Source organism: Tupaia chinensis, unplaced genomic scaffold (genome assembly GCF_000334495.1).
Source record: "Tupaia chinensis unplaced genomic scaffold, TupChi_1.0 Scaffold144380_1, whole genome shotgun sequence".
NCBI classification, from domain to species: Eukaryota; Metazoa; Chordata; class Mammalia; order Scandentia; family Tupaiidae; genus Tupaia; species Tupaia belangeri.
In genome coordinates, this window is record NW_006204240.1 from 22,539 (window position 1) to 48,692 (window position 26,154).

Below are 26,154 nucleotides of genomic sequence, written 5' to 3' on the forward strand. Positions count from 1 at the left end.
AAAACTTAAAAATGTGCACACACATATATGTCCCAACAACATATAGTCTGTCTTCTCATAGGCCTAAGTTATAGTCATGGCTACTAAAGGAATAACAGCATCTAGCTGCTTGCACTTTTTATAATATTGGGGGTATGGGAGGATCAAAGTTTAACTTATTTTTCCCTTCCAAAAATTTTCAAATTCTAATATCAAAAGGTTGTATCCAGAACTAACTGCTATCAAGTTTCAATTCACTTTCATTTTAAATAATGTAACCACACATTTGGTATTTTTGATAGGAAGGTTAATTATTATGCAGACTCCCTAAAACTGAAGCACTCTGTTCTAACTTATCCCTTCCTGGCCCCAACATGCTAACTGCTCCATTTCCTGATTCTGGACAAACTGATCACACTGTGCAAAAAATATATATATATTATCTATTTATATTTTTCAAATATATACAGTCAGCTCAAAAACAAACAAACAAACAAACAAACCCAACAAACTCCATCAACATGGTCCAGCTGAAACCTCCATTTGTAGTCACAGGAGTAAGTCAAGGGAGTACAGGGAGACGGGAAGGCTGACAAGGCCACAGCGATGGACAAGTATCAAGTAAGATTCAAGTCCCGAACTTGTAAGTATATGAGCAGTGAGTTAATTCATAAACTCTAGTAACCTATGTTCAACTAACAAGTCTTGCCCAAGAAACGAAGACCAAATTAAATCAGGTTTCTGAGCCAAGTGTACTTCTAAACCATACATACACACATGCAAGCTATGAAATCAACTCAAATAAGGTTGCTCTATGAGGCAGGCTAGGCTCTGGCATTATTTTTATTTTTCTCCACATCTCAATATAGCCTTCACTTCAAAATATTTCTCGTCAGTTTTTAACAGTGCCTCTCAAAAGTTCTCAAATGAAGAAAGCCAGAGAAGTAATAACTAGCTAAAGAATTTGATCATCATTTCACTCACTTATGAGAAAATCAGTTATTTTCAGGCAAAACCAAACCAAACCAAAAGCAGTCCTGGTAGAAATGAAAATTTTTAAGTACGTTTTTAAAACAAATATTTTCCTCTGCTCTAAACTACTATATAGCTTACCAGTGTATCATCTTGAAACATTCACTACAATAATGTGTGTACGCAGATGGGAGGAGGCAAAACATTTATCTGTAGTTAATAAGCAAAAATGCTGAGGCCATTTACTATTCAAAGATGCAAAGTTTTAGAAAAGGTTACTATGTCAGAACATATCCAAGTTCTAAGGGTGGGGCTGAAGCTTTCTGAAGGCAATCTTCCAGAAAAGAATTTGCATCTTTTGAGATGATGGGTTTTAAAATGTTCTCCCCCAACCCCCTAAAAATCTGATATTGCTTTGTCTCTACCTTAGAACTAGAGTAATCTCATTTGTAATAACAGCAAGAAAAAAAACATCATGAAAAAAAAAATAACGGTTTCATTTGGCTGTGCTTAATTCTGTGTGAGCCTAATGATAGCTAGGCTCAAAAAATCATTTTGTGGACAGAATTTCACCCTCAAACTCATTCTTTCTATAGTTTCCTAAGCTGCTTAACTGAACTGGTTATGTTAGCTAAGTGACTAATGTACCATTTGATATTACATCCCCACGAAGCTTCAACTCAGAGCACCTAAAAAGTAAGAGAAATATATTATGCACCTTTGTTATTTCATAGTTCTTAGGATTACCTAATCACATTTTAATCCCCATCCTGTTTTAAGGGCAAAGCCAGGTAGCAAATGATTAAAAGCTCAAGCTTTATCCTATAGCTCATGTACTTAATTTCACACTTGCAGTAGGGCTTTTTAGCTTTAGTGGTCTGGAGTTTTAGCTCTAACACAAGCACAACCCTCTTGACCTCTCTGTTTGTAAGACAGAGATGTTAGCATTCTTTCTTATCCCTAAGTATCCCTGCTGGGGAGTACCAACTGGAGCAATTTTATCTTTCTACCTTTTAAAGTTTTGGTTATAGTACATTAGGGTAATCCCTGCTCCAAGAAAGAATGATACAGAAGAAATGAAAGGAGTCTATTGTCACCACCATAATAATGTAGATGATATATGATGAACACACTGTGTGAAAAAAATCTCTTCAAGAAAACGCAAAGGGCATGATGAACGCCAAATATGGAACCACAACACATTCCAGAGCACCAACAATCCATTTCTTGGGACTGCATGTAAACAGCAAAGTCATTACGAATTCATGAAATTATAAAAATAAAAAAAAAGGAAAAAAGAAAAGCTCAAGTGAGGTGACAGCAATGCCCCCCTCTCACAAAGAGAACACACTGTCATTAGTGTGACATGGAGAGCTGGCTTTCCAGTGAACTTTACTAATAATATACACACACTGAGGTTACAGATTTGAGTGAAAGTACCCAAGGAAGAGAAAAGCTAAAAGCCAACTGGTGTGTATATCTTCGCATACCTCTTGGGTGAATGGACTCTTTGACACTTTCATTTCTTCTCTGAACTGCTGTGCTATAATTTTGAGCAGGCATACTCTGGTGGCTCATCCTAACTCTTTAAGGCTCCAATCGTTCTGCGTGTTTGCATGTGCGTACATATATCTCTGTATATTTACAACACGTATTCTTTAGACAAAAGGAAGTGCCACTCTTGTAGGAGAAAAGGAGGATAATCAGCTACAGATGTGAGACCAAGTTTTCCATATAATAGCATGGAACGTGCTGCACAACTGCAATTTTCATCTTCTGGTTTGGCCCTGAGCTGTTTGTTGCTCCCGCATCAAGTAGAATTCCAAATTCTCCTGGGCAAGGGAAGGATGAGGTGGTGGCAGTGAGAGGACATGCAGTGCACACTGCCAATGCAGGAGATTGCTTCTCATGAAGCCTGCCGGGGAGTTTTCCCCACTTCCATGCTAAGTGCCTGAGAGTTCTTTTCTGTTTCCAGCAGCTCATCAAAGATCTCCCTAAAAATAAAACAAGCAGAAAATAAAACAAGAAATTCAGTGAACAGAACCAAAGGAGAAGTAGGAGAAAAGCAAAAAAAAAAACAAAAGATATGGGGAAGACCTGCACAATACCATTTGATGCCTACATTTTATTAAATTAGCAGCTCACTTATTCAATACCTTCTTAACCCCTGGTGTTGATTTTTGAGAGTGGTGGAACCTGGCAATAGTTAAAGCTTTAAAAACTACTGGATTGGGGCTGACAGGTGGGGTGGTGATTAAGGGTGCTGGACTCCCACATGGCCAACTTTGATTTGAGTCCTAGACCTGGTGGCTGGCTTTCTCACTCCCTACCTCTACCCCTTTCTGGTCAAATTAAAATAACTAAAATAATTTTTAAAAACAAAACAAAACAAAACACTGGATTGGGGCCGGCAGGTGGTGTGGTGGTTAAGGGTGCTGGACTCCCATAGGCTGAACACAATTTGAGTCCCGGACCTGGTGCTTGCTTTTTCACTTTTCTTCTCTTTCTGATGAAATTAAAAAATAATAATAAATAAAACAAAGTGGATAATTATTAAAAAACAAAATGCTGTATTAAGTTCTACTCCTAGATACTATTGTATGATGAGTAATTAATGCTAAATGAAGAGAGAAAATACTCTGAATTTATAAGGCATTACTAAGATGAGCCCTAAACAAAGATATCAAAAACCAAGTGGTGGTTCAGCAGTAACGCAACTGGACCTGGGTTAGTGTCCTAGGAAAACTTCCTGAACACCTGCACATAATCTGGGCCAGCTGAGACTGGGGGAGGATTGTAGTCTGAAGACATACTGGAGGCACCTGGCTCTCTGTATCTCTGTCTCTCACAGAAGAAATAAGCAAGCCTGAAACTGTCAACCTATCAAGTGATGAGAACATTTTATCTTCAAAGTTAGCTGAGGTGATTTTTAGCCCAAAACTTTGGATCTGCCAAAATTTCTTACTTGTGCATATAAAAGAAGATGTAACCACTCCGATCCCGATCACTCTGCACAGCAGCTTCTTGGATTTTAGATACTTCCAGGTCATTATAAGTAAACCATGCCTGCTTTTTAATGTCGTATACATCGCTAATGTAATGACCTGAAACAAATACAATCTTAAAATTAAACTTATTTTAAAAACACACTGTATTTTTCTCAGGTACAGAAGTTTGAGAAAGAGAAACAGCTATTCCATCCATTTCACTCCTAATAATATTTCTAAAAACCATTCAAGAGCCAGCCCTGTAGCCTACTGGTCAAGGGAGCTGGAAGCCACATGGCCAAAAGTTCATATCCTGGACCTGGTAGCTTGAAAAACACACTGGTGAGGGCCAGCAGGTAGTATAATGGTTGGGGGGTTGGACTCCCACGTGGTTGACTATGGTTTGAGTCCTGGACCTGGCAGCTTGAAACTCACACTGGGTATGTGTGCATGCATACCCAAAATACTGAGAGGAGAATGGAGGGGAGGAAACTGCGGTGTGGTCATCCTCCCCGGGGGATGATTTCTCGCTTTCTGACTCTGGTGAGCACATGCACATGCGCCCTATAGCCAAAATCACTCAAAAAAAAAAAAAAAAAAAAAGAGAATAATGAAAAGAAAAACACACCAATCATGTGTACATGCATGCCCCAAATCCTGATGGGATTAAGAAATGGAGGAAAGGAGACTGTGGCATGACCATAGCCCACAAGTGGGGTGCTTTTCTCCCTCTTTTGCCCTGTAGAGAATACATACCCTCTGGCAATGAAAAAAACAAACAAACAAACAAACATGTACCAGGTCTGTGCATGGTATGAGAGTTAAGGTGCCAACTGTATAGTTCAAGTCTCACGCCCAATGGCTTAAGAAACATACCAGGATATGCGTGCATGATCAAAATCTCATAAGGAGGGCAAGATGGAGGAGAAAGGATTGTGGTGTGACCATTCCCTATGGGGGGCGCTTTCTCACTCATTCATTCACTCTCTCATATGAGTACATGCACCCTCTGGCCAATGAAAAAACAAAATACATGTATAGAGAATTAAGGGCGGATTATACTGCCTGGGACAATTTTGTCAAATGCATTTTGCTCAGAGGCATTTTGAATACGAACAGAGTAATCAAAACAGTTACACCTGTTAACGTAAATATTGTGATCCAAGAAAAGATTTCTAAATTCTTCCTGGCACACTCAACCTCACGAAGCTAGGCAAAGAGCAACATAATGAGGAACAAATGATAAGGAACATTTATAAAATACTAAAACCGTGATGTCCACTTACCTGAGGAAGAAGTACTACCAATGTGACTGACAACACTGATGAGTCGGTAGGAATGAGGAAGATTTCCTGTCTGGAAAACAGAAGTGAGCATGACTTTTAACCTTTGAGACCCAAGAATTCTGCTCTCAACTAAAAATTTATCCAGGATATAATTCAAAAGAAGAGTATATGGATCAAATTATTCGATGTAGTATTATCTATAATAATAAAAAGTTCTGGGCCACCTCTGTGGCCTGTTTGGTTAAGGCAGCTGGATCCCACATGGCCAACTGTGGAATCTGAGTCCTGAACCCAGTGGTCTGAGAAACATGCTAGGCATATGTGAGTTTGTGCCCAAAATTCTGAAATGAGGGAGAAATTGATGAAAAGGGATTGGATTGGTGTCACCATGCCCCAAGGGGAGTGCTTTTTCCTCTCTCTTTTTTCTCGGGAGTGCATCCTCTAGCAAAAGAAAAAAACAATAATGAAAAGTTGAAACCAACAATATATCCAATAATAGTTGACTGGTTAGTGGTTTATCAATTTGATATAATATTACTCAGTTATATAAAAACAAATTATGCAGATCAGCAAACATGTTAACTTGTTCACATCCACAAGGATGCACATAAGCTATAGCTGCAAAAAACCTGAGTCTCATTTTGTTTTGCTTTTTTAGAAAGATTTTTGCTATAGGGCGCATGCGCTTGCTGGAAAGACAGAGTGAGACAGAGACAGAAAATGAGAAACCATCCCCGGTGGGGTTGGCCATGCCATAGTCTCTTCTCCATTCGCCTCTTGGGATTCTGGGCACACACATATGCATACATGATGGGGCCAGCAGGTGGCATGGTGGTTAAAGCTCTGGGCACTACCATACAGCCAACTACAGTTTGAGTCCCAGACCTGGTGTCTGGCTTTCTCATTTTCCTTCTCTGTGTTGCTCTCTTGTCAAATTAAAATAAATGAATGTGGGACCACCAGGTGACGTAGTTAAGGTGCTGGACATTTCCACACGGTCGACCACAGTTTGAGTCTCAGATCTGGTGGCTTTCCCTCTCTCTCTCTGGTCAAATTAAAATAAATGAATGAATAAATAAAATTAAATAATTCTTAAAAAAGAATGAATAAATAAAATTAAAAAATAATTCTTAAAAAAATGTACCTGGAGGTAAGGATGACAAAAGAATATATCAAAATGTTAACAACAGTTGTGTCAAGTATGTATGATTCAGGGCCAGCAAGTGTGTGGTGCTGTAGTCACACAGATGATCATGGTTCGAATCCTGGACCTGGCAGTATGCTTTCTCACTTTCCCTTTTTCTCTCTCTCTCTCTCTCTGGTGAGCACATGTGCCCTATATTAGGTAAGTAAGTAAATAAAATAATAATAAAAAGAAATAGTATGATTCCGGGTAATTAAAAAGAATTTTGTGGAGGGATAGTTGGCCCAGCAGTGCAGTAAAGTGCAGTGCATAGAAAGCCGGATCTCATATGGTAAACTGTGATACAAAGTCTGGCCACGGTGGCTTGAAAAATATGCCAGGCATATATGTCTCTGGATCTTTGTAAGATGGAAAAAGGGGGGCTGGCAGAGGTGTGGTAGTTAGGGTGCTGGACTTCCACATGGCCAACTGCAGTTCGAGTCCCAGACCTGGAAACTTGCTTTCTCACTTTCCCTTTCTCTCTGTGAGGGGTACTAACTTCACCTGCCCCCACCCTGCCCTCTGGCTCTCTCTCTCCTATAGCAAATTAAAAACAAACAAAAACTCCAACCAAACAAAAAAATATGCTGGGTACATGTGCCCAGACTCCCAACAGGATAGAGAAATGCAGGAGAATGGACTGTGGCATGACCATGCCACACTAGGGGGTGCTTTCTCTCTCTGGGGATGACATGCACCCTCTGGCAATTAAAAACCAAAAGAAGACAAAAATGAACCAACACTTAACTGAACAGGTTTCACTAGGCAATCAACTGGTTTTGGTATTTAACTATATAGATAATAAGATGCTTGGTATAACTAAAGGTAATTTAATATACATATGCCTTCACTCAGTTCCTACCAAACATGTACATATATGGTGGTCAAGATATATTTGTTTTCATTTTATTTTGAACCTTGTATGCAAGAAAGGTGAAGACCATCTGATGGCTGCTGAAAGAACAGAAATAAACCTGCAATGGGCACTGCCAATGGGGTCTCTGAAGACAGGGAGCAGAGAAGTAACACAGACATGCGAATTCTACTCAGAGATAAAATATTACCTCAGCATTTCTTTTCAGTTCCTCAGCTTCAGCCTCCGTGTACTCCATATCGAAAACATCCTCGTTTCCAGAGTCTTCATCAGAACCCAATACATCCAGAAAAGAGTTGTTAAATTCTAAAGAATATGAAGACAAAATCTTGTAAAAGACCTTAGAACAGACATACGTGATCTAATTAGGAAGATACAACAGCCCAAAGTACACATTTTATCAGCCTAAGAAAACATGTAAAGGCCAGTCCCATAGCCTACTGAATAAAGTAGCTGGATCCATGATTGGAGTTTATACCATGGCCTTGACAGCTTACAAAACACACTGGGCGGCCTGGTGGTTAAGGGCAACAGACTCCTACATGGCTGACCACAGTTTAAGTCCCAGACCCAGACTTGGTGACTTGCTTTCTCACTTTTTCCCTCTCTCTCCCCCTTATCCCCCCATCTAATTAAAATAAATAAATAATGTTGGAAAAAAACAAGGGCCAGCAGGTGGCATGGTTGTTAAGGCACTGGACTCCCACAGCAGTTCAAGTCCTGGCAATGCGTTTTCTCACTCTCCTCTCTCTCCGTGGCCAAATAATAATAATAATAATGATAAATAAATGAAATAATGTAATTAAAAAATAGCTTTATTAAAAAAAAAGATAAAAAGGGGCCAGTAGATGGTGTAATGGTTTTATTGCTGGAATCCCACGTAGTCGACCATGGTTTGAGTCTTGGACCTGGCAGCTTAAAGCTCACACTGGGTGCGTGTGCGTGCATGCCCAAGATTCTGAGAGAAGAATGGAGAAGGGACTGTGATGTGGCCATCCCCCCTGGGAGGTGATTTCTTCCTTTCTGGCTATCTCTCTGGTGAACACATGCACCCTATAACAAAAATCTCTCTCTCTAAATAAAAAAAAGAAAAAAAGAAAGTCAAGGTCCTTTAGTTCCTTTAGTTTTTTAAAAGAATTATTTTATTGAACTTTATTTATTTATTTTTAGTTTGACCAGAGAGAGAGAGAGATAGAGAGACAAAGTGAGAAAGCAAGCCACCTGCTCCAGGAATTGAGCTGTGGTTAGCCATGTGAGAGTCCAGTGCTCTTAACCACCACACCACCTGCCAGCCCCTCTTTAGTATTAAATTGCTTATTCTTTTCTTTTAGTTTTTTCTTTAGAAGTTTTTGCTATAGGGTGTGAAAGTTCGCTAGAGAGACAGAAAGTGAGAAATCGCCCCCCCGGGGGGGATGGCTATGCTGCAATTCTGTCTCCTCTGGGATCTTGGGCACTTATACACAGGCATCCTGCGTGAGTTTTAAGTCACCAGGTCCAGGACTCAAACTGCAGTCGGCTATGTGGAATCAAGCGATGTAACCATTACACCATCTACTGCTCCCAAAATTTATTATCATTATTTCTTTATTTGACCAGAGAGAGAGAGGTGGGGGGGGGGGAAGGGAAAGGGAAAACCAGGTCAGAAAGTAAGTTGCCAGGTCTGGGACCTGAACCATGGTCAGCCATGTGGGAGTCCAGTGCCTTAACCACCATGCCACCTGCTGGCTCCAATAATTTCTTAAAATGTAACAAAAAAAAAAGTGGAAATTCAACCTTTAAATTTCACTTAAAATACACTAAACAAATCCAACATCCAGTTTGTAATAATATGCTTCCACTGGAAAAATCCATCTTTGATAATGGTTTTAAATAAAGAATCCCAGGATTTACACAAATGACTATTTACTTAAAACAAAACAAAAACCCTGGGCCCAGCAGCTGGTTTAGTGGTAAGGTGCTGGACTCCCAGGTGATTCTGAGTCCCAGACCAGGTGGCTTGAAAATCACACTGGGCACATGTGCATGGGTGCCCAAAATCCCTAGAGGAGAATGGAGGAAAAGGGATTTCTCATTTTCTCTTTCTCTGGTGGACACATGTGCCCTATGACAAAAACCTAAAAAACAATAAAACAAAAGAAACCAACCTGCAGGTGACCATGTGGCTTGCAAATCTGCAGTTAAGTTTGCTATAGACTAAACCACCCAGATCGGCCCAAAGTGATTTTATTGGGTCATCAAAAAAGTCATGATGTACTTTTTCTGTTTTTCTATGCAAAAATGCATCATGACTTTTGTGATGACCCAAAAGATACAAAAGATATAGTTAGCCCAGTTCCTGTGACTACATATTCCCATGGACTTCCAGTATCTGGCCCATGTAATAGTCAATGCCATGCTATGTGAACCTTTTTCTACTGAATACTCACTCATGACCATGCCCACTAACTTCTCCTGATTGAGCTGCTGAAAACTCATGGGGAAACTGCAGCCACACTGTGTTCTGGAAGTAACAGTAATATTCATCTTTCATCAAACAGGATATTCTTGCTGTTTAATTTTTCAAAATTAAAAAATACACTATTTAGGGAAATGGACATAGATGGTAAAATAATAAAAAAAGTAAACTAGGGACCAGCAGTGAGCGTAATGGCTATGTCGCTGGACTCCCACGTAGTGGACCGCAGTTTGAGTCCTGGACCCAGTGGCTTAAAACTCACGCCGGGCATGTGTGCGTGCGTGCCCAAGATCCCAAGAGGAGAAGGGATAGCGGCATGGCCAGCCCCCCTGGGAAGTGATTTCTCGCTTTCTGTCTCTTTGTCTCTCTCTGTCTGTCTGGCGAGTGCACACACCCTATAGCAAAAACCTCTCCAAAAAAAAAAAAAAAAAGGAAACTAAAAATGAATACAAATGTTGGAATAGTGGTTTCTTCTAGGAGGTTCTATTTTTTTTCCTGGGATGTGTTCAAATTTGTTATTGTTATCAAAAACACATTTCATTTGCTCTTCTATCTGTAATACCTTTTACAATTTAACTTTTTATTTTTTCAAAATCTTTGAGTGTGTACGGGACAGAGGGAGAGGCACCTTCAACAGAGCCCGGTCACTTTGCAACTCCCTTCCTCCAATCCCGCGACCTGCCAACATCCTGGGCATACACTCATATACCTAGCATGTTTTCAAACAGACCAGGCCAGAGGCACAAACCAAGATTGGCATGTAACTTCCAGCTTTGCAGTCTGGTATGTTATCAACTGTAGCACACAGGCTAGGTATATTTACCATGAAAAAGAAAGAAAAAAAGAAAGAAAGAAATCAAAAAGATCTACATACCTTGAAGACTTAACTCTGTAGCTCTCTTGAGGTCATCATCTTCTTTCTGTTCCCAAGCCTCCTAATGAGACAAGAGCAAAAACTAAGGCATTTAAAGAAGTAATAATTAAACTTACTTAATGGGGATAAAAATCAGCTTCACTGAATTTAAAAAAGCAGGTCACCAGGTCTGGGACTTGAACTATAGTAGGCCAAATGGGAATCCATCATCTTAGCCACCACACCACCTGCTGGCCCAGACTGTTACTTTTTCTGATACATCTATGATTCTCTTAGGAAAAAGATAAAAAATACCTCCAAATATTTCCTAAAAAAGCCTCAAACTAAGTGACTACTTTAATTATAAAAAGGATATAAATTTTTTTCCTTCATCATTAGAGAAAAGGCAATTTACAAATGATGTACGAGTAAAGAAAAAACATAATTGAATCAGTTATTTCATACTTTAAAAAATTTCTAAAATAATGATTTATTTAATTTCACTTTTTTTTTTGAGAGGTTTTCGCTATAGGGCGCATACACTCGCCAGACAGAGAGAGAGAGAGAGAGACACAGAGACAGAAAGCGAGAAATCACCCCCCAGGGTGGATGGTCACGCCACAATCCCTTCTCCTCCATTCTCCTCTCGGGATCTTGGGCACACACGCACACGCGCCTGGTGTGTTTTAAGCCACCGGGTCCGGGATGCGAACTGCGGTTGACTACGTGGGAGTCCAGCGACAGAGCCATTATGCTAACTGCTGGTTCCCTTCACTTGTTATTCTTATTATTTTTAAATTTTACCAGAGACAGACAGAGACAGAGAGAAAAAGGGAAAGTGAGAAAGCAAGCCAGGTCTGAACTCGAATTGCAGTCGGCCAAGGGAATCCAGCGCCGTTAACAACTATGCCACCTGCCAGCCCCTATACTTTAAAATTTTTATTTATTGGAACCAGCAGATAGCATAATGGTTATGTCATTGGACTTCCACAAAGTCAATTGCAGTTTAAGTCCCAGACCCAGAGACTTGAACTCACGCTGGGCATATGTCTGTGCCTGCTGAAGAGAAGAGGGCACGAGCCGTACAGAAAATTGAGAGAAAAGCGAGAAGGCAAGCCATCGGAACCAGGACTTGCACCAAGAGAAGAATTGAGAAGGGAGTACGGTGTGGCCATCCCCCCTAAAGGGTGATTTCTCACTATCTATCTCTCCAGCAAGTGCCTGTGACCTATAGCAAAAATCTCTCTTAAAAAAATTTATTTTATACTTTTTTTCCAGAGTAAGTCTATTCTGGTAAAAAAGACTTTTTAGAAGTTATTAACAGAATACAGATATACCAAAGTAAAGACACTTCATCTTATAACTCTATCTTTACATCCAAGAAAAATACAAGAGCTGGGGCCAGCAGGTGGCACAGTGGTTTAGGTGCAGGACTCCCATGTGGCCGACAGCACTTCAAGTCTCAGACCTAGATGATTTAAACTCACGTTGAGTGTGTGGGCAGGCATGCCCCAAATCCCAAGAGGACAAAGAAGGGATTGTGGTGTTACTATCCCCCCATGGGGTAATTTTTCACTTTCTCTCTCTCACTCTCTTTTGGTAGAGGATTTTGCCTTAGGGCACATGTGCTTGCCAGAGAGAGAGAGAGACAGTGAAAGGGAAAGAAATCACTCCCCAGGAGGGATGGTCATGCTGCAATCCTGTCTCCTCTATTCTCTTCTTGGGATCTTAGGCACACATGCCTGGCATGAGTTTCAAACTACTGGGTCTGAGACTTGAACTGTGGTTGGTCATGTCCAGTGACGTAACTGCTATGCCATCAGCTGGTCCCATTCACTTTCTCTTTTTCTGTTTCTAGTGAGCACATGTACTGTGAAGCAAAAGTCCCTCTTAAATCCCTCTTAAACAAACACAAGAGCTTAAAATGGATCAGATGACAGGAAACAGAATATATGTCTGTCATCTATGAAAAAGTAGGGCGTAAATTTTCTTTTTTCTGTTCTATAAGGAAATCTTGCAAATAAATCCGCCCTTGGTCTTTTATGTTAGAAGTAAGTTTCTATAGGCCAGCTGGTGGCATGATGGTTAACGGCACTGGACTCCCATGTGGCTAACTGCAGTTTGAGTCCTAGACCTGGTGGTTTGCTTTCTCACTTTCCCTTTCTCTCGCCCTGTCTCTCTTCAAATTAAAAAATAATAATAAATAAAAATTTTTAAATCACCCTTTTAAAAAAAAGAATAATCTATTTAATTTTATTTATTATTATTTTTTAATTTGGTAGAGAGCACACATGCTCACAAGAGAGGGAGGAGGGGGGGAGAGACAGAGAGAGAGAGAGTGCACACAAGTCGAGAGGTCTAGGACTCAAATTGCAGTCAGCCATAAGGCAGTCCAGTGCCTTAACCACCACGCCACCTGCTGGCCCCAATAAATCACCCTTTTAAAAAGTTTTTCTTTTCTTTTTGAGAGAGAGATTTTTGCTATAGGGTGTGTGCACTTGCCAGAGAAACAGAAAGTGAGAAATCATCCCCCAGGGGTGATGGCTACACCGAAATCCCTTCTCCTCCATTCTCCTGTTAGATTTTGGCCACATATGCACAAGCACCTAGCATGAGTTTTAAGCTGCCAGGTACGGGACTCTAGGGAGTCCAGCGATGTACCATTATGCCATCTTCTGGTCCCAAAATTAAGTTTTCTAAAATAATTTACTATTTATTATTTGTAAAATAGTTTGACTACATTCTCGATGAAAAGTACTACTCTAGCTAGAGTAGTACTTCATATAAATGAAAGAGAGAGAACAGCTGGTTTTGAAATGGTTTATTTTGGGGGGGTGGGGGCAGGATTTAGAGGTTTATTATCAGTCTATGCAAGACTGAAGTTCAAAGCAAAAGTGATTTTGCTTAAAGGAACATTGAAAAGTAGTAATTCTTGGTAATACATGCCTCACATGATCCATTTTAAACCAGAGAATTATATCTTTATGTATGTTATTGTTTAAAGAGACAAACAAATGTGAACAGCTGAAATGCACCATGTTTGGGACCAGCAGATAGCATAGTGGTTACTTTGCTAGATTCCCACATGGCCAACCACAGCGATTTGAGTCTTGGACACAGTGGCTTGAAAAATCACATCAGGAATATGTATATGCCTGCCCAAGATCCAGGAGAAAAATGAGAAGTGATTACCATCTCCCCTTGGGGGGTGATTTCTCACTTTCCCTATCATTGTCTCTCTCTCCTGGGCGAATGCACAAGCCCTGTGCCAAAAACCTCTTAAAGAAAAAAAAGGCTCCAAGCTTATGAAGTTTCAAACAAAACTTGAATTTTTTGTACATACTCCTGCCAAATGAAGTTATTTCCTGTATATCATTTCTCTTGCAAACTGGTATTCTATTTCCTTTCATATGACCTAGATTGGCTATGAGAACTAGAGAAGGATCAGGATGGCTTGTGATTTCCCTCTCGAGACAATGATCTTTCTCTTCTATCTCTAGAAAGGGACCAACTCCAGCTGAGAGAAGCTTCTCCTTCTTTGAGATCTGCAGCGAGTTGAAGGACTCCTTCTCTGGTAATCATCCTGAGGGCAAAGACCCCAAGAGGGAGGTGGGCCATGATTTTGACTTTATTTTTCACCACTGAACAGTTCCACTCTTACAGGGCAGCCATTAGTGTTCTTCCATCTAACTCTCAGACAGCATCAGCTGCACGGTGGGGATCTTCAAATTCAACAAAAGCAAAGCTAGAAAGGTTTCTAGTACCCACACACTTCGGAGCTGTCCATAATAGCCAAAAGCCTCTTCCAATTCAGTCCTGTTACCATTATTTCCAGTATTACCCATATAAATTACAGTCCAATGGACAGGAATCACATTGTATTTCGAAATCTTGAGTTAGAAATGGGGAGGTTCAAATCCACAAGCTCTGACAGGATGTCCTGTTCCCTTTGCCCAGCTCCCACAGATATTCTATTCTCACTTACCTGGTGTCCTGGAAATGGACTTGAAATGGTTTGAAAGCAACCATTTTAATCTTGGCTGCCAATTCCAATTACTGGGGGAAAGCTTTTAAAAATCCAGACTACAGGGAATGTAAAAAGGAAACCTACAGGGACCAGCAGTTAGCGTAATGGTCATGTCACTGGACTCCCACGTAGTCAACCGCGGTTTGTGTCCTGGTGGTTTAAAACTCATGCTGGGCACATGTGCGTGCGTGCCCAAAATCCCGAGAGGAGAATGGAGGAAAAGGGACTGTGGTGTGGCCATCCCCACTGGGGGGTGATTTCTTACTTTCTGTCTCTCTCTATCTGGCGAGTGCACACACCCTATGGCAAAAACCTCTCAGGAAAAAAAACCAAAAAAACAAAAAAACAAAACCTCTATTAGAAAAAAAAATAATTTTTTACATATTAATGGTAAAACCATGGTGGTATACTGATTGTTTCTACAGCTTAGAAAGTTGTTCTGGGAATAATCTCTAATATCCTATCTTGCTTTAGCATGTAATGAATCATAGTAATACAAGGTAATTAACAGTACATTTTCTTGCATTTGAGTTTTCAAAAACAGGACTACCGATGTAAGTGTCTCAGACCCAAACCATGCCCCAAATACAACTGTTTTTGGTGGATCAGTAACTTACTGTAAATAATGCCTGACAATAACTAACTGGAACGATACCTGACACATAATAATTACTCAAAACATGTTAGTTACTATTCTTCTACTTCTTGGCAAAGAGAAGTATGCAGAAAGAAGCAATATAAATCTTACTTGCTCTTGAAGGCTCTGGGCCAAGGCCTGCTGAAGCTCCTGCTCTTCCCTTTCACGTTCCACATCATATTGCTGCAGCCAATCTACCTCTCCCTGAGATCCTTCTGGAGTTTTGTTTTCTTTATTCTCATCACAGTCTTTAGTTATCTCAGTAAAACTGGCAGGGTCTGAGGAAGCAGAACATTACATTATTTAGAAAAATCATCTTTAATAAACTGAAATTTCTGGACTAAAGTGATGCCTCCTGTCAAGAAAGTAATTTACTCTAACCTCTATAACTGGCCTTGCACATATAATTTCATCTCACTACATTTAAAGGGGTTTCTCAATCTTATCGCTACTAAACATTTTTTTAAAGGAATTCTTTATTTAATTTTATTTATTCATTTGTTTATTTTAATTTGACGAGAGAAAGAGAGAGAGAGAAAGTGACAAAGCAAGCCACCAGGTTCAGGACTCGAACTGTGGTTGGCCATGTGGGAATGTCCAGCACCTTAACCACCATGCCTGGTCCCCAGTACCAAACATTTCAAATGAGACAAATTTTTGTAAGTGAATGGGAAAGTCTGCCCTGTGCACTGGAGAGCTTATCCTTTACAGGTGTGACAACCCAAAATGACAATGATGAATGTCTCATGGGGGGTAAAATGGCCATTGGCCGAGAACCATTGACCTACACAGTAATGGTTCTGAATCCTAACTGATCCTAAGAAGCATACAGGAAGAACAAATAGTCACATGTTATAGTGTTACATGACCAAGTACAAGAAATAAAGTACTATTTAAAGTAAATGAAACCGCAGCAAATTAAAAGAGTTAAGTAAAAAGTAATAAATCTGCAGAAGTCTATGGCAACATGTATGTTTATGTGGGAAGCAAGAAAGAAATTTTTTTTAAAGGTTTTTGTCATAGGGTGTGTGTGCCCACTGGAAAGAGAAAGAAAGTGAAAAATCATCCCCAGGGGGGATGGCCACACTGCAATTCCTTGGAATTTGAACATGCATGCATGCAACCACACCTGGCATGATTTTCTACCTGCCAGGTCTAAGACTCGAACTGCAGTGAGCCACGTGGGAGTCTAACACCTTAACCAACACCCACCTGTTGGTCCTCATTTTTTCTTTTAATAGAAGAGTAGGGAAATGGGACAGATAATTAGCCCCCCTCCCCCTTATTCATGATAAAGTACATCTGTGCTTGCACATGTGAGAAGAAAGAAAGGGAGGGGAGGGCAGAAAGCATGCTCCACAAGATTTGGTCATATCATGATCCCCTTCCCCTAGCCCTTTGGATCTTGGGTCCTTGTGCATGCCTGGCCTGTTTCAAGCTGACCAGGACAGGTATTTGAATGGGGTCATCACATGAGATCTCTTCAACAGTACACTACTGGTTTGACCCAGAGCTGGCCCCGACGTAGGTATTTATGACGAGGTCTTGTCACGAAATGATCCTCCTGACCCAGCTTCCCAGTTAGCTAGGACCACAGCTGAGTTCTTAGCCTATTTGGATTGTGCCAAGAATGAAACTCAGGGCTCCCACATGGCCTCAGTCATCGTGAACTAGCACCCATTCGCTTGCACCAACACAGCTTGTCCTCTTTTCTTTTTTTTTTTGTTCTGTCCAAATTTCCAGATTATGGTTAGCTGGGACAAACAGGATAGTAATTTTGTTCTGGTTACTTGAGTTGTGAGAGTTACAACTTTTCATTAGAATTTTTAATATAGGTAAGAGTAGGGAGAAGAATCTTTTACTTCTTTTAAAAGCTGTATCATGGGAGGCAGCGGATGTCACAGTGGTTAAGGCACTGGACTTCCACATGGCTTATTACAGTTCAAATGCTGGACCTAGTGGCTTAAAAATCATGCCAGGCATCTGTGCACATACATGTGTCCTCAAATCCCAAGAGAATAGAGAAGAAAGGATTGCAGTGTGGCAATCCTCTCTGAGGGGTGTTTTCTCACTTTCCTTCTCCCTCCTACTCTCTGGCAAGCACACACACCCTAAGGCAAAAACCTAAAAAAAAAAACAACAAAAAGAGACTCCTAAAAAAAAAAAAAAAAAAAAAAAAAAATTGTATCATGGCCCAACCATGGTGGCCCGCAATGCTAAGATGCTGTGCTCTGCTGCTGGAACCACATGGAAGGCCTGGGTTCAATTCTTAGTGTAACCTAAAGCCTGGACACAGTGTCATACACCTATAATCCCAGCAGTTTGGAAGGCTGAGGAAAGAGGAGCATGATATAGCAAGACCCTGCCTTAAAACAAAACAATTTATCTAGCTATGTATCTCACTTCACCAAAGCAAAAATCCTCTTAACAAATTAAAGAAATTCTCAAAAATAATTTAGCTGGTTGGGAACCAGCAGTTAGCGTAATGGCTATGTTGCTGGACTCCCACGTAGTCGACCGCAGTTCGTGTCCTGGACCCGGTGGCTTAAAACTCACGCCGGGAGCGTGTGCATGCGTGCCCATTCCCCCGGGGGGTGATTTCTCGCTTTCTGTCTCTATGTCTCTGTCTGTCTGGCGAGCACACGTGCCCTATAGCGAAACCCTCCCCCCAAAAAAGAAAAATAATTTAGCTGGCCAATGTGAATTACCTTTATACACTCATTTTGTACGAACTGCATTCATTCATTCATTCCCATTACCTGCTCTAATATTACACTTTGAATCGATATTTTATTATAGCACAGTTAACTCTGAAGTTTATACCATCTTGGTTTTTAGACTAAATCAGTAGCCAGTTATCATTTTGAATTGTACTGAATCACTAAGTGAATATTTATTATTCAAATGAATTCTGAGTAATCACTAAAAGAGGAAAAGAAACTCAAAATTAGGTGCAAAAATTCCAATTACTTTGAAAAATTGTGTTAGATGGGATCAGCAGTTAGCATAATGGCTATGTTGCTGGATTCCCATGTAGTTGACTGCAGTTCAAGTCTCGGACCCAGTGGCTTAAACTCATGCCGGGCACGTGTGTGTGCGTGCCCAAGATCCCGAGAGGAGAATGGAGGAGAAGTACCCCAACAATTAAGAATTCTGATGAGGGAAGGAAATTAAAAACAAAACAAAAAAACTGAAAGTAGTTGATTTAGTAAGAGGGAAAAATCCTATCCAGTGAGGTATCATGGAAGTGCGAAGAAAAAAGTTTGTTTTAAGGAGGAAATAGTGAATTGTATGAAATATGACTAATGAAAACTTGATTTAAAAAACCATGTCAGATTGCTGCCTATTTATTTCTGCTTTGTTATTTAGCGATGTCTAGACAACATTTTTGTTGGAAGCCACTATGGACTTATAGGCTTTAACGACTAGTAAGCCAGCATGGGCTTGCAAAAGTTTCTTGTTTACCAGAGCATCTTATCTTTCCACAGAGCTATTTACATCTTGGACTAAATAACTTAAAAGAAGTAAAACGAATTGCACTACTGTTTTTCCAGACTGGGAAAAAAAAAAATCTCTGCAAGAGAAACTGTATACAGTTTATAAAATGACTATAGATAGGGGACTGTTTTCACTTTTAGATCAAAATGGGTTTTTAAGTAGAATCTAGGGTTTCTAATTGACTTGATTTCTGGAAATGAAAACTCACTCTTTTATTATGGGACACTTCTTTAAATGCATTTAATATGATAAAGTTTCAAGTCCTGCTGTAAAGATCATGTCGTTTTGTTTTTGCCAGGGCTTTCACTGTGATATACTGCATTGCAGGCTGTATGATAAAATATACATAACCTTAAGAGAGGAGGCTCTTGATTCCTTTGCAAGTGGAAGAGTTGAAACTTGATCAAATGACTTAAAACATTCACAAACTTAAACCAACGTGGGGGAGGATGTGTGGATTCAGGCACCTGTTTACAGACTTTAAAAAACTGCAAAGGATTTATGGTTTGTGAAAAATGTGTACTGTGGAAAAGATAATAAATTGGAGACATTATTGTGTGGGATTGTGGTGATTTTTGTTAATAACACTCCACTAAAACACTATGTTTTCCGGAGAGCTGTGTAAACTGTCTTGTTGCTTAATTGCAATATAAGAAATAGTGATGTTCTGGAAGTAAGTTGTCAACAAATTTCCTTCTATTTTATATTGTTTGTCATATTTTTATGTAGTTTGAAATGTTTAAATGTTCTAATATCAAAATTAACAAATATAAACTTATGGAGCATTAAAAAAAAAAAACCATGTCAGTAGAATAATGGGGATGAAATCCTATTTGGACAGGGCTGATAAGAGAAGGCAAGATTGTAAAAGTAAAGAGAATGGGGTCAGCCAGGTGGAGTGTTGTTACGGTAGCTCTATTCCACTTGGCCTACTGCGTGGTTTGAGTCCTGGACCCAGTGGCTTAAAAAAACACATTGGACATGTATGCCCAAAATTCTGAGGATAGTGGAGGAGAAAGGACTGCAGTGTGGTCATCCCCACTGGGGGATGCTTTCTCACTTTCTCTTCCTCTCTCTTCCTTTCTGTTTCTTCCTGGGAACACACACATTCTACAGCAAATTAAAAAAAAAAAAAAAAAAAAAAAGTAAAGAGGATGAATGAAACGGCTTTCAAGGAATTTTGCTGTGAGAAGAACAAAGTAAGGAAGTAATAGCTGAAGAGGAACATAAGGTCACCAGAGGCTTTTTATAAAAAACTAATAAATTATATTTACTTAGAAGTATCCAGAATACCAACAAATAGCTGCAACTTTTTTCTTTTTTGCAACTACAGAAATGCAATAGTTAACAGAACAATTATTTCATATAATCTGCATCAGAGCCAGATGAAGATGAAAAAGCTCCCATTTCCACAAATTAACTGATTCGTGGTGTGCACCAAGAAGAGCTTGCTCTAAATTTCTATGCCAATTTATAGCTCCTGTACTTTACCAGGAGGTTAAGGTTAGTGGCTCTTGAAGTAGCACCAGGGGCCCAACCTAGGTGGCGCAGTTTGTAGTGTGTTGGACTGTGGTGCTGGAGGCTGCATACTTGACCATAGGTTCATATCTCTAGGTTAGTCTGAAAACATGTTGGGTATACACATGGGCGCCTGGGATCCTGATAAGCTGGAGGCCTGGGGAATGAAGATCCCATGACAGAACCTGGTTGAGGGTGAGCGTCTCTCTCTATCCCTTCTTATGCACACTCATGTGCTATCATATAATAAAAAAAAAGAAGGCCAGCTCGTGACATGGTGGTAAAGGCAGCAGGATCCCATGTGGCCAGTTGGGCAGTTTGAGTCTTAAACCTAGAAGGCTAGAAAAGCACACCAGGTGTTAGTGTACAGGGCATGCCCAAAATCCCAAAATGAGGGAGAAACAGAGATGAGGTTGTGGCATGACCATGCCCCAGGGGGGTGTTTCTTACTTTCCTTCTCTCTCTCTCTTTGGTGAGTGTACATTACACACCCACTGGCAAATTTAAAAAAAGGGGGGGAGGGAGAAAGGAGAGAAGAGGAGGAGGAGGAGGAGAAGAAACCACCAAAATGGTTATTTGAAGACATGTTCAGAAGTATGTTAGCTGTATAAAAAGACACTGTATAGACCAAAAACAAATCTCACATAGTCTTATATTTCATTTTTTTTCTTTAAAAAAGTTGTGTATAGGAGGTTAAATATTTTACAGACAAGGAACAAAACTGTACTAGAACCAACTTATTCAGCACCATCATATTTGAAATTTGTTTTCCTCATTTTCTTTTGCCTTTTTCAGTCTCAATATCTCCCTTTTTTGCCGTATCAGATGGGTTTTCCTTTTACTTGGTATGTAGCAATATCCCTTTTCTATTTTTCCTTCAGTATAGAGGCCTTTTTTTTTTTTTCTTTTTTTTCACAAAGTTGCTTGTCATCTGTAGCAGTGTCATTCCACATCTCACCCAATTTCTCTGCACTGTCACCGATGGGTAGGCAAGGACATTCTGGTTTGATTTTTGAGTGATTCTCAGAACAAGAAAAAAGTTCAAGGGAAGGCCTCTTCAGTGCACTAAGACCCACTAGGATCCTTGAACTTTTCTTTTTTCCTCTTTAGGAGGGTTATAGGTTTTCATTTCTCTTTCAAGGGTAAGGTGCCACTGCATGAGGACGGAACCACACAGAGGGCCTGTGTTTGATTCTAAACTAACCTAAGACAGTTACAATGGCATGTGCCTAGAATCCTGGCTAGCTGGGAGGCTGGAGCAGGGAGACTGTAATGTGAAGAGATCCTGTGGAGAATACCTCTCCCCCACCTCTCTCTCATTAAAAACAAACAAACAAGGGACCAGCAGTTAGCGTAATGGCTATGTTGCTGGACTCCCATGTAGTCGACCGCGGTTCACGTCCCGGACCCAGTGGCTTAAAACTCACGCTGGGCACATGTGCATGCCCAAGATCCCGAGAGGAGACTGGAGGAGAAGGGATTGCGGCATGGCCATCCCCCCTGGGGGGGTGATTGTAATTTCTCGCTTTCTGTCTCTGTATGTCTCTGTCTTTCTGGCGAGCACACGTGCCCTATAGCAAAAACCTCTCCAAAAACAAACAAACAAAACCTAAAATAACTTTATTATCTGTATAGCACTTTGCATTGTAGGTATATACTACCTAATATCCCATCCATAATATTCTGAAGTATGTCTGGCAGAATCCATATAGAAATAAGAAAATTAAGTATCAAGGGAGTTATATTATCCATTTAAGAATTCATAGCTGGGACCAGCTGATGTTGCAATGGTTATGTTGCTGGACTCCCACGTAGTCAACCTTGGTTTGAGTCTCGGATCTGGGGGCTTAAAACTCATGCAGGGTGCATGTGCATATGTGCCCCAGATCCTGAGAGGAGAATGGAGGAAAAGAGACTGCAGTGTGACCTTCCCTCCTGGGGGATTGAGTTCTTGCTTTCTGTCTCTCCATCAAGTGCACATGCCCTATAGCAAAAGTCTCTCTTAAAAAAAAAAAAGAATTTATAGCTAATAAATGGTTTATCCAGAGGCCAAAGACCTTAATTCTTGGTTCAGTGGTCTTTCTACCCTTATTTACAAATACAACACAGGATAGAGGGCTTGAATTATTTACATACTAAACTTTGGTACAAATTCAGATATAGAAATATGAAAAAATTATATGAATTTATGATATAGCAGTTGTGAGAGAAAAGTGACTGAAACTGACACAAGCATTAAATGCACATTAAGAATGTTTCCGTTTCTCTGATGCACACCTAAAAGAATATGGCATACTTTACCACTAGTATCTAGGTACTAGACACAGTATTTACTTTTTATTTTTAAAAGTTTTTAGAAATAAAGCATGAAAATATTATCAGCTCTGCTCTATAGAGATCTACATTATCTCCCATTATTTAGAAACCATTTGTCACTATAAGGCTTTAGAATACTATGCTTTAGAATGTTATGCTTTGTTTAATAGATGTTCATCTTCATTAAACCTACCTGGCTCTGTGATTGATTTGGGCTTCTCAGTTTCTACAGTGTCTGGATTTTCAGGCATTTCTTGAACATCATCTTCTGCAAACCCAGTATCTGGGCTGCTCGTTGGCTTATCATCATCTTCATGACTTAGAGACGGCGAAGCTTCTCTCCTACTTATTTCTAAGACAGCTGCCAGAAGCTCTTCTTCACTCATTCTGTCAAATCCAGAGTTTTCCAATTCTGATTTATCAGGCTCTAGTCTGCATAATTTTGAATCCTGAAGAAGAGAGTTAATTTTAGAAAAAAAAAAAAAAAACACAACAGAATACCTACAAGTATGTATAGCAATCTTTTTTAAAAAAAAGAATTAATTTTATTTATGATCATTAATTTAAAAAAAAAAAATTGACAGGGGTGATGGAGTGAGAAAGCAAGTCACCGGGTCTGGGACTCAAATCATGGTTGGTCATGTGGGAGTCCAACACTCTTAACCACTACACCACCTGCTAGCTCCTCAATCTTTTTCTTTTAATTGCCAGAGGGTGAATGTGCTCATCAGAGAGACATGGGAGGTACTGGGGAAGGTAGGTATGCCCAGAGAGGGAAAGGGAGAAAGTATCCTCTGGTGAAGCATATTTTATGCCGAAATCTCTTTCCTCCTCCCCATCAAGAAGTGGGCATGCATGCAGGCACATATTTTCCCAGTTGAGATTTTTCCATATGGGATCCTGTTTCCAATGCCTAGCACTTAGCCACTGTGTTGTGGGGCCAGCTCCTAGCAATCTTACTTGAGTTTAAGATGGAAGCTTTATTTTTTTCCTAAAAAAAAAAGTTTTTTCTTTGAAGTTTTAGGTTATTTAATAATCAGTACCCAATAAGACAATTCATTGACAAGTCTAATCTTTATTGTTGTTCTTACTAAGTGTATTTTTTAAAAAGGTTTTTGCCATAGAATGTATGCATTAGCTGGAGAGACAAAGAAAGAGATGGAAAGAAAAAGTGAGAAATCACCTCCCCCCCATGGATGGCCATGGCATAATCACTTTTCTTCCATTCTCCTGAGATTTTGGGCATGCATGTGCACACATGAACAGCATGATTTTTAAGCTATCAGGTCTGGGACTGGAATTGTAGTCAGTCCAGCACTTTTACCACAATGCCACCTGTTGGTCCCACTAAGTGCATTTTAAAAATTATGTGCACTTACATACCACCCAATGGGGTATGGTCATATCGTAATCTTTTTTCCTCCATTACTCCATCCTGTCAAGATCTGGAACGAACACAAGCATATATCTGCCAAGTTTTTCAAGCTGCTAAGGCCAAAGTCTGAACCATGGTCAGCTATGCAGGGTCTGGTTCTTTATGCACAGTTATTAGCTGTTGTGCTACAGGGCCAGTCCCTATAAACCTAATTTTTAATGTAATAACTACATAAGGACACATGATTACTTTCCTTGACTACAAGAAGTGCTAAGTAAGCTCTTTGTAGAAATTTGGAAAACATAAAAGTACTAAGATAAAGGCCAGCAAGTGGCTGGTAGTTAAGGTACTCAGACCAATTGACTGCAATTCAAGTCCCTGACCCAGTGGCTCAAAAATCATGCTGGGCACATGTGTGTGTACCCAAGATCCTGAGAGGAGAATGGAGGAGAAGAGACTGCAGCATGGACATCATGCCTGGGGGTGACTTCTCACTTTCCTTCTCTCTCACACAACTATGGGAAAAAAAATTTTTTTAATTAAAAAAAAAAAAAACTCAAAATAGATTACTCAGAGATGATCAATGCACAGATTTCTGGTGTTTCTTCTTCTATATAATGAGGGTTCTCTAAAGGTTTATAGAAAAATGGAATTAAAGTATGAATTAATTTTGGTGTAAAAATAGTCTGAAATCCATATTGTTTCCTCACAATACACATTTCCATTTAATTTTTGAAGACCTCTGTCCACTGTATATGATTACACTGTATTTATCTTTTTCTGAATGATATTCATTTCTGAGAAATTTCTAACTTTGCTTATTTCTCATTCAAAGTGAACCACAAATTACCTCTAGCATTATAGTAAGGTGGTAAATGGGCTGGCTCTGTGGCCTGGTGGTTAAGGCCACTGGATCCTACATGGACAACTCTGTGGTTCTAATCCTGAACCTAGCACCTTGAAAAACACACCAGGTATGCATGTGTTGTATGCCCCAAATCCTGACAAGATGGAGAAATGGAGAAGGGATTGCAGTATGACCATTCTTCATGAGGGGATGCTTTTCCCCTCTCCCTCTGTCTCTTTTTGGCAAGTGCAACTGCTCTCTGGCAAAATTAAAAACAAGCAATTAAAAAAAAAAAAAACCTCAGAGCAAAAGAATAAATATCTTGAAGCCTGCAGGTGGCGTGGTGGTTAAAGCACTGCACACTCGCATAGCTGACTATGTATAGCGTACCGGTGGCTTTCTCTCTCTCTCTGATCAAATTAAATAATAATGACAATAATAAAAAATAAAATTAAATAATTCTAAATTTAAACATTATTTTTAATTTAACTTTATTTATTTATTTATTTGACCAGAGAGGGACAGAGTGAGAGAGAGAAAGGGAAAGTGAGGAAGGAAGCCACCAGGTCCAGGACTCGAACTATGGTTGGCCACATGGGAGTCCAGCACCCTTAACTACCATGCTACCTGCTAGCCCTATAAATAAACAATTCTTTAAAAAAAGGTAACTCTATTATTTTACCAAATGGTAGGCTTAAGATAAAGCATGGTGGCATGAGAAGATGAAAACACTTAGAAAAGTTTAGGTCTTCAAAGTATTAAGTGTCAAGATAAAAGATGTGGCTAGATCTTCACATCCCTAATTTAAACAATTTAGATTACTTGGTTGCTCTGTTGATGTAAAACATTTACCATGGTTCCTGCATATAAACAATTGCTACTAAAATAAAGCAAGTAATTATTTGAGGACCAATAAATGAACATAGCTCTGAAGGTTAATGGGAGGAAGTAATCTGTTTAGAACAACTTTAAAAAATTATTAGAGGTCCACCCTAGAACAACTTTAATTTCTTAAAAGTCTTAATCCACATGGGGCCAGCAGGTGGAGTGGTGGTTAAAGCACTGCACTTCCACACGCCTGAACACCATTTTGAGTCCTGGATCCGGCAGCTTGAAACTCACGGCGGGCACATGTGTTGTGTGTGTTCCCAGAACCCCATAGAGTAAAGAAGAAGGAATTGTGGCATAGCCATCCCTCTAGGAGGTGATTTCTCACTTTATCTCTCTGTCTCTGTTTGTCTTTCTGGTGAATGCATGCACCCTATAGCAAACATCTCTCTCACTCTCAAAAAAAAAAAAATCATAATCCATCTATAAGTAGATTTTTTTTTTGTTTGTTTTGGTAGC

At 39.8% G+C, this 26,154-nt stretch overlaps 1 protein-coding gene and 1 pseudogene across 1 annotated transcript in view; both read right to left on the reverse strand.

Moving 5' to 3' along the window:
- Positions 1-6: 6 nt before the first annotated feature.
- The window catches only part of LOC102489767 (ubiquitin carboxyl-terminal hydrolase 37), a gene marked incomplete at its 5' end in the record, with an annotated part of 31,944 nt that continues 5,796 nt past the window's right edge, over positions 7-26,154 (reverse strand). The window contains 7 exon segments of the mRNA XM_027767676.1: positions 7-2,945; positions 3,917-4,055; positions 5,225-5,294; positions 7,472-7,587; positions 10,611-10,671; positions 15,365-15,531; positions 22,779-23,034. Of these exon segments, the coding sequence (XP_027623477.1) occupies positions 2,858-2,945; positions 3,917-4,055; positions 5,225-5,294; positions 7,472-7,587; positions 10,611-10,671; positions 15,365-15,531; positions 22,779-23,034 (897 nt within the window).
- Positions 13,986-15,016, reverse strand: LOC106733692 (serine/arginine-rich splicing factor 3 pseudogene; annotated as a pseudogene).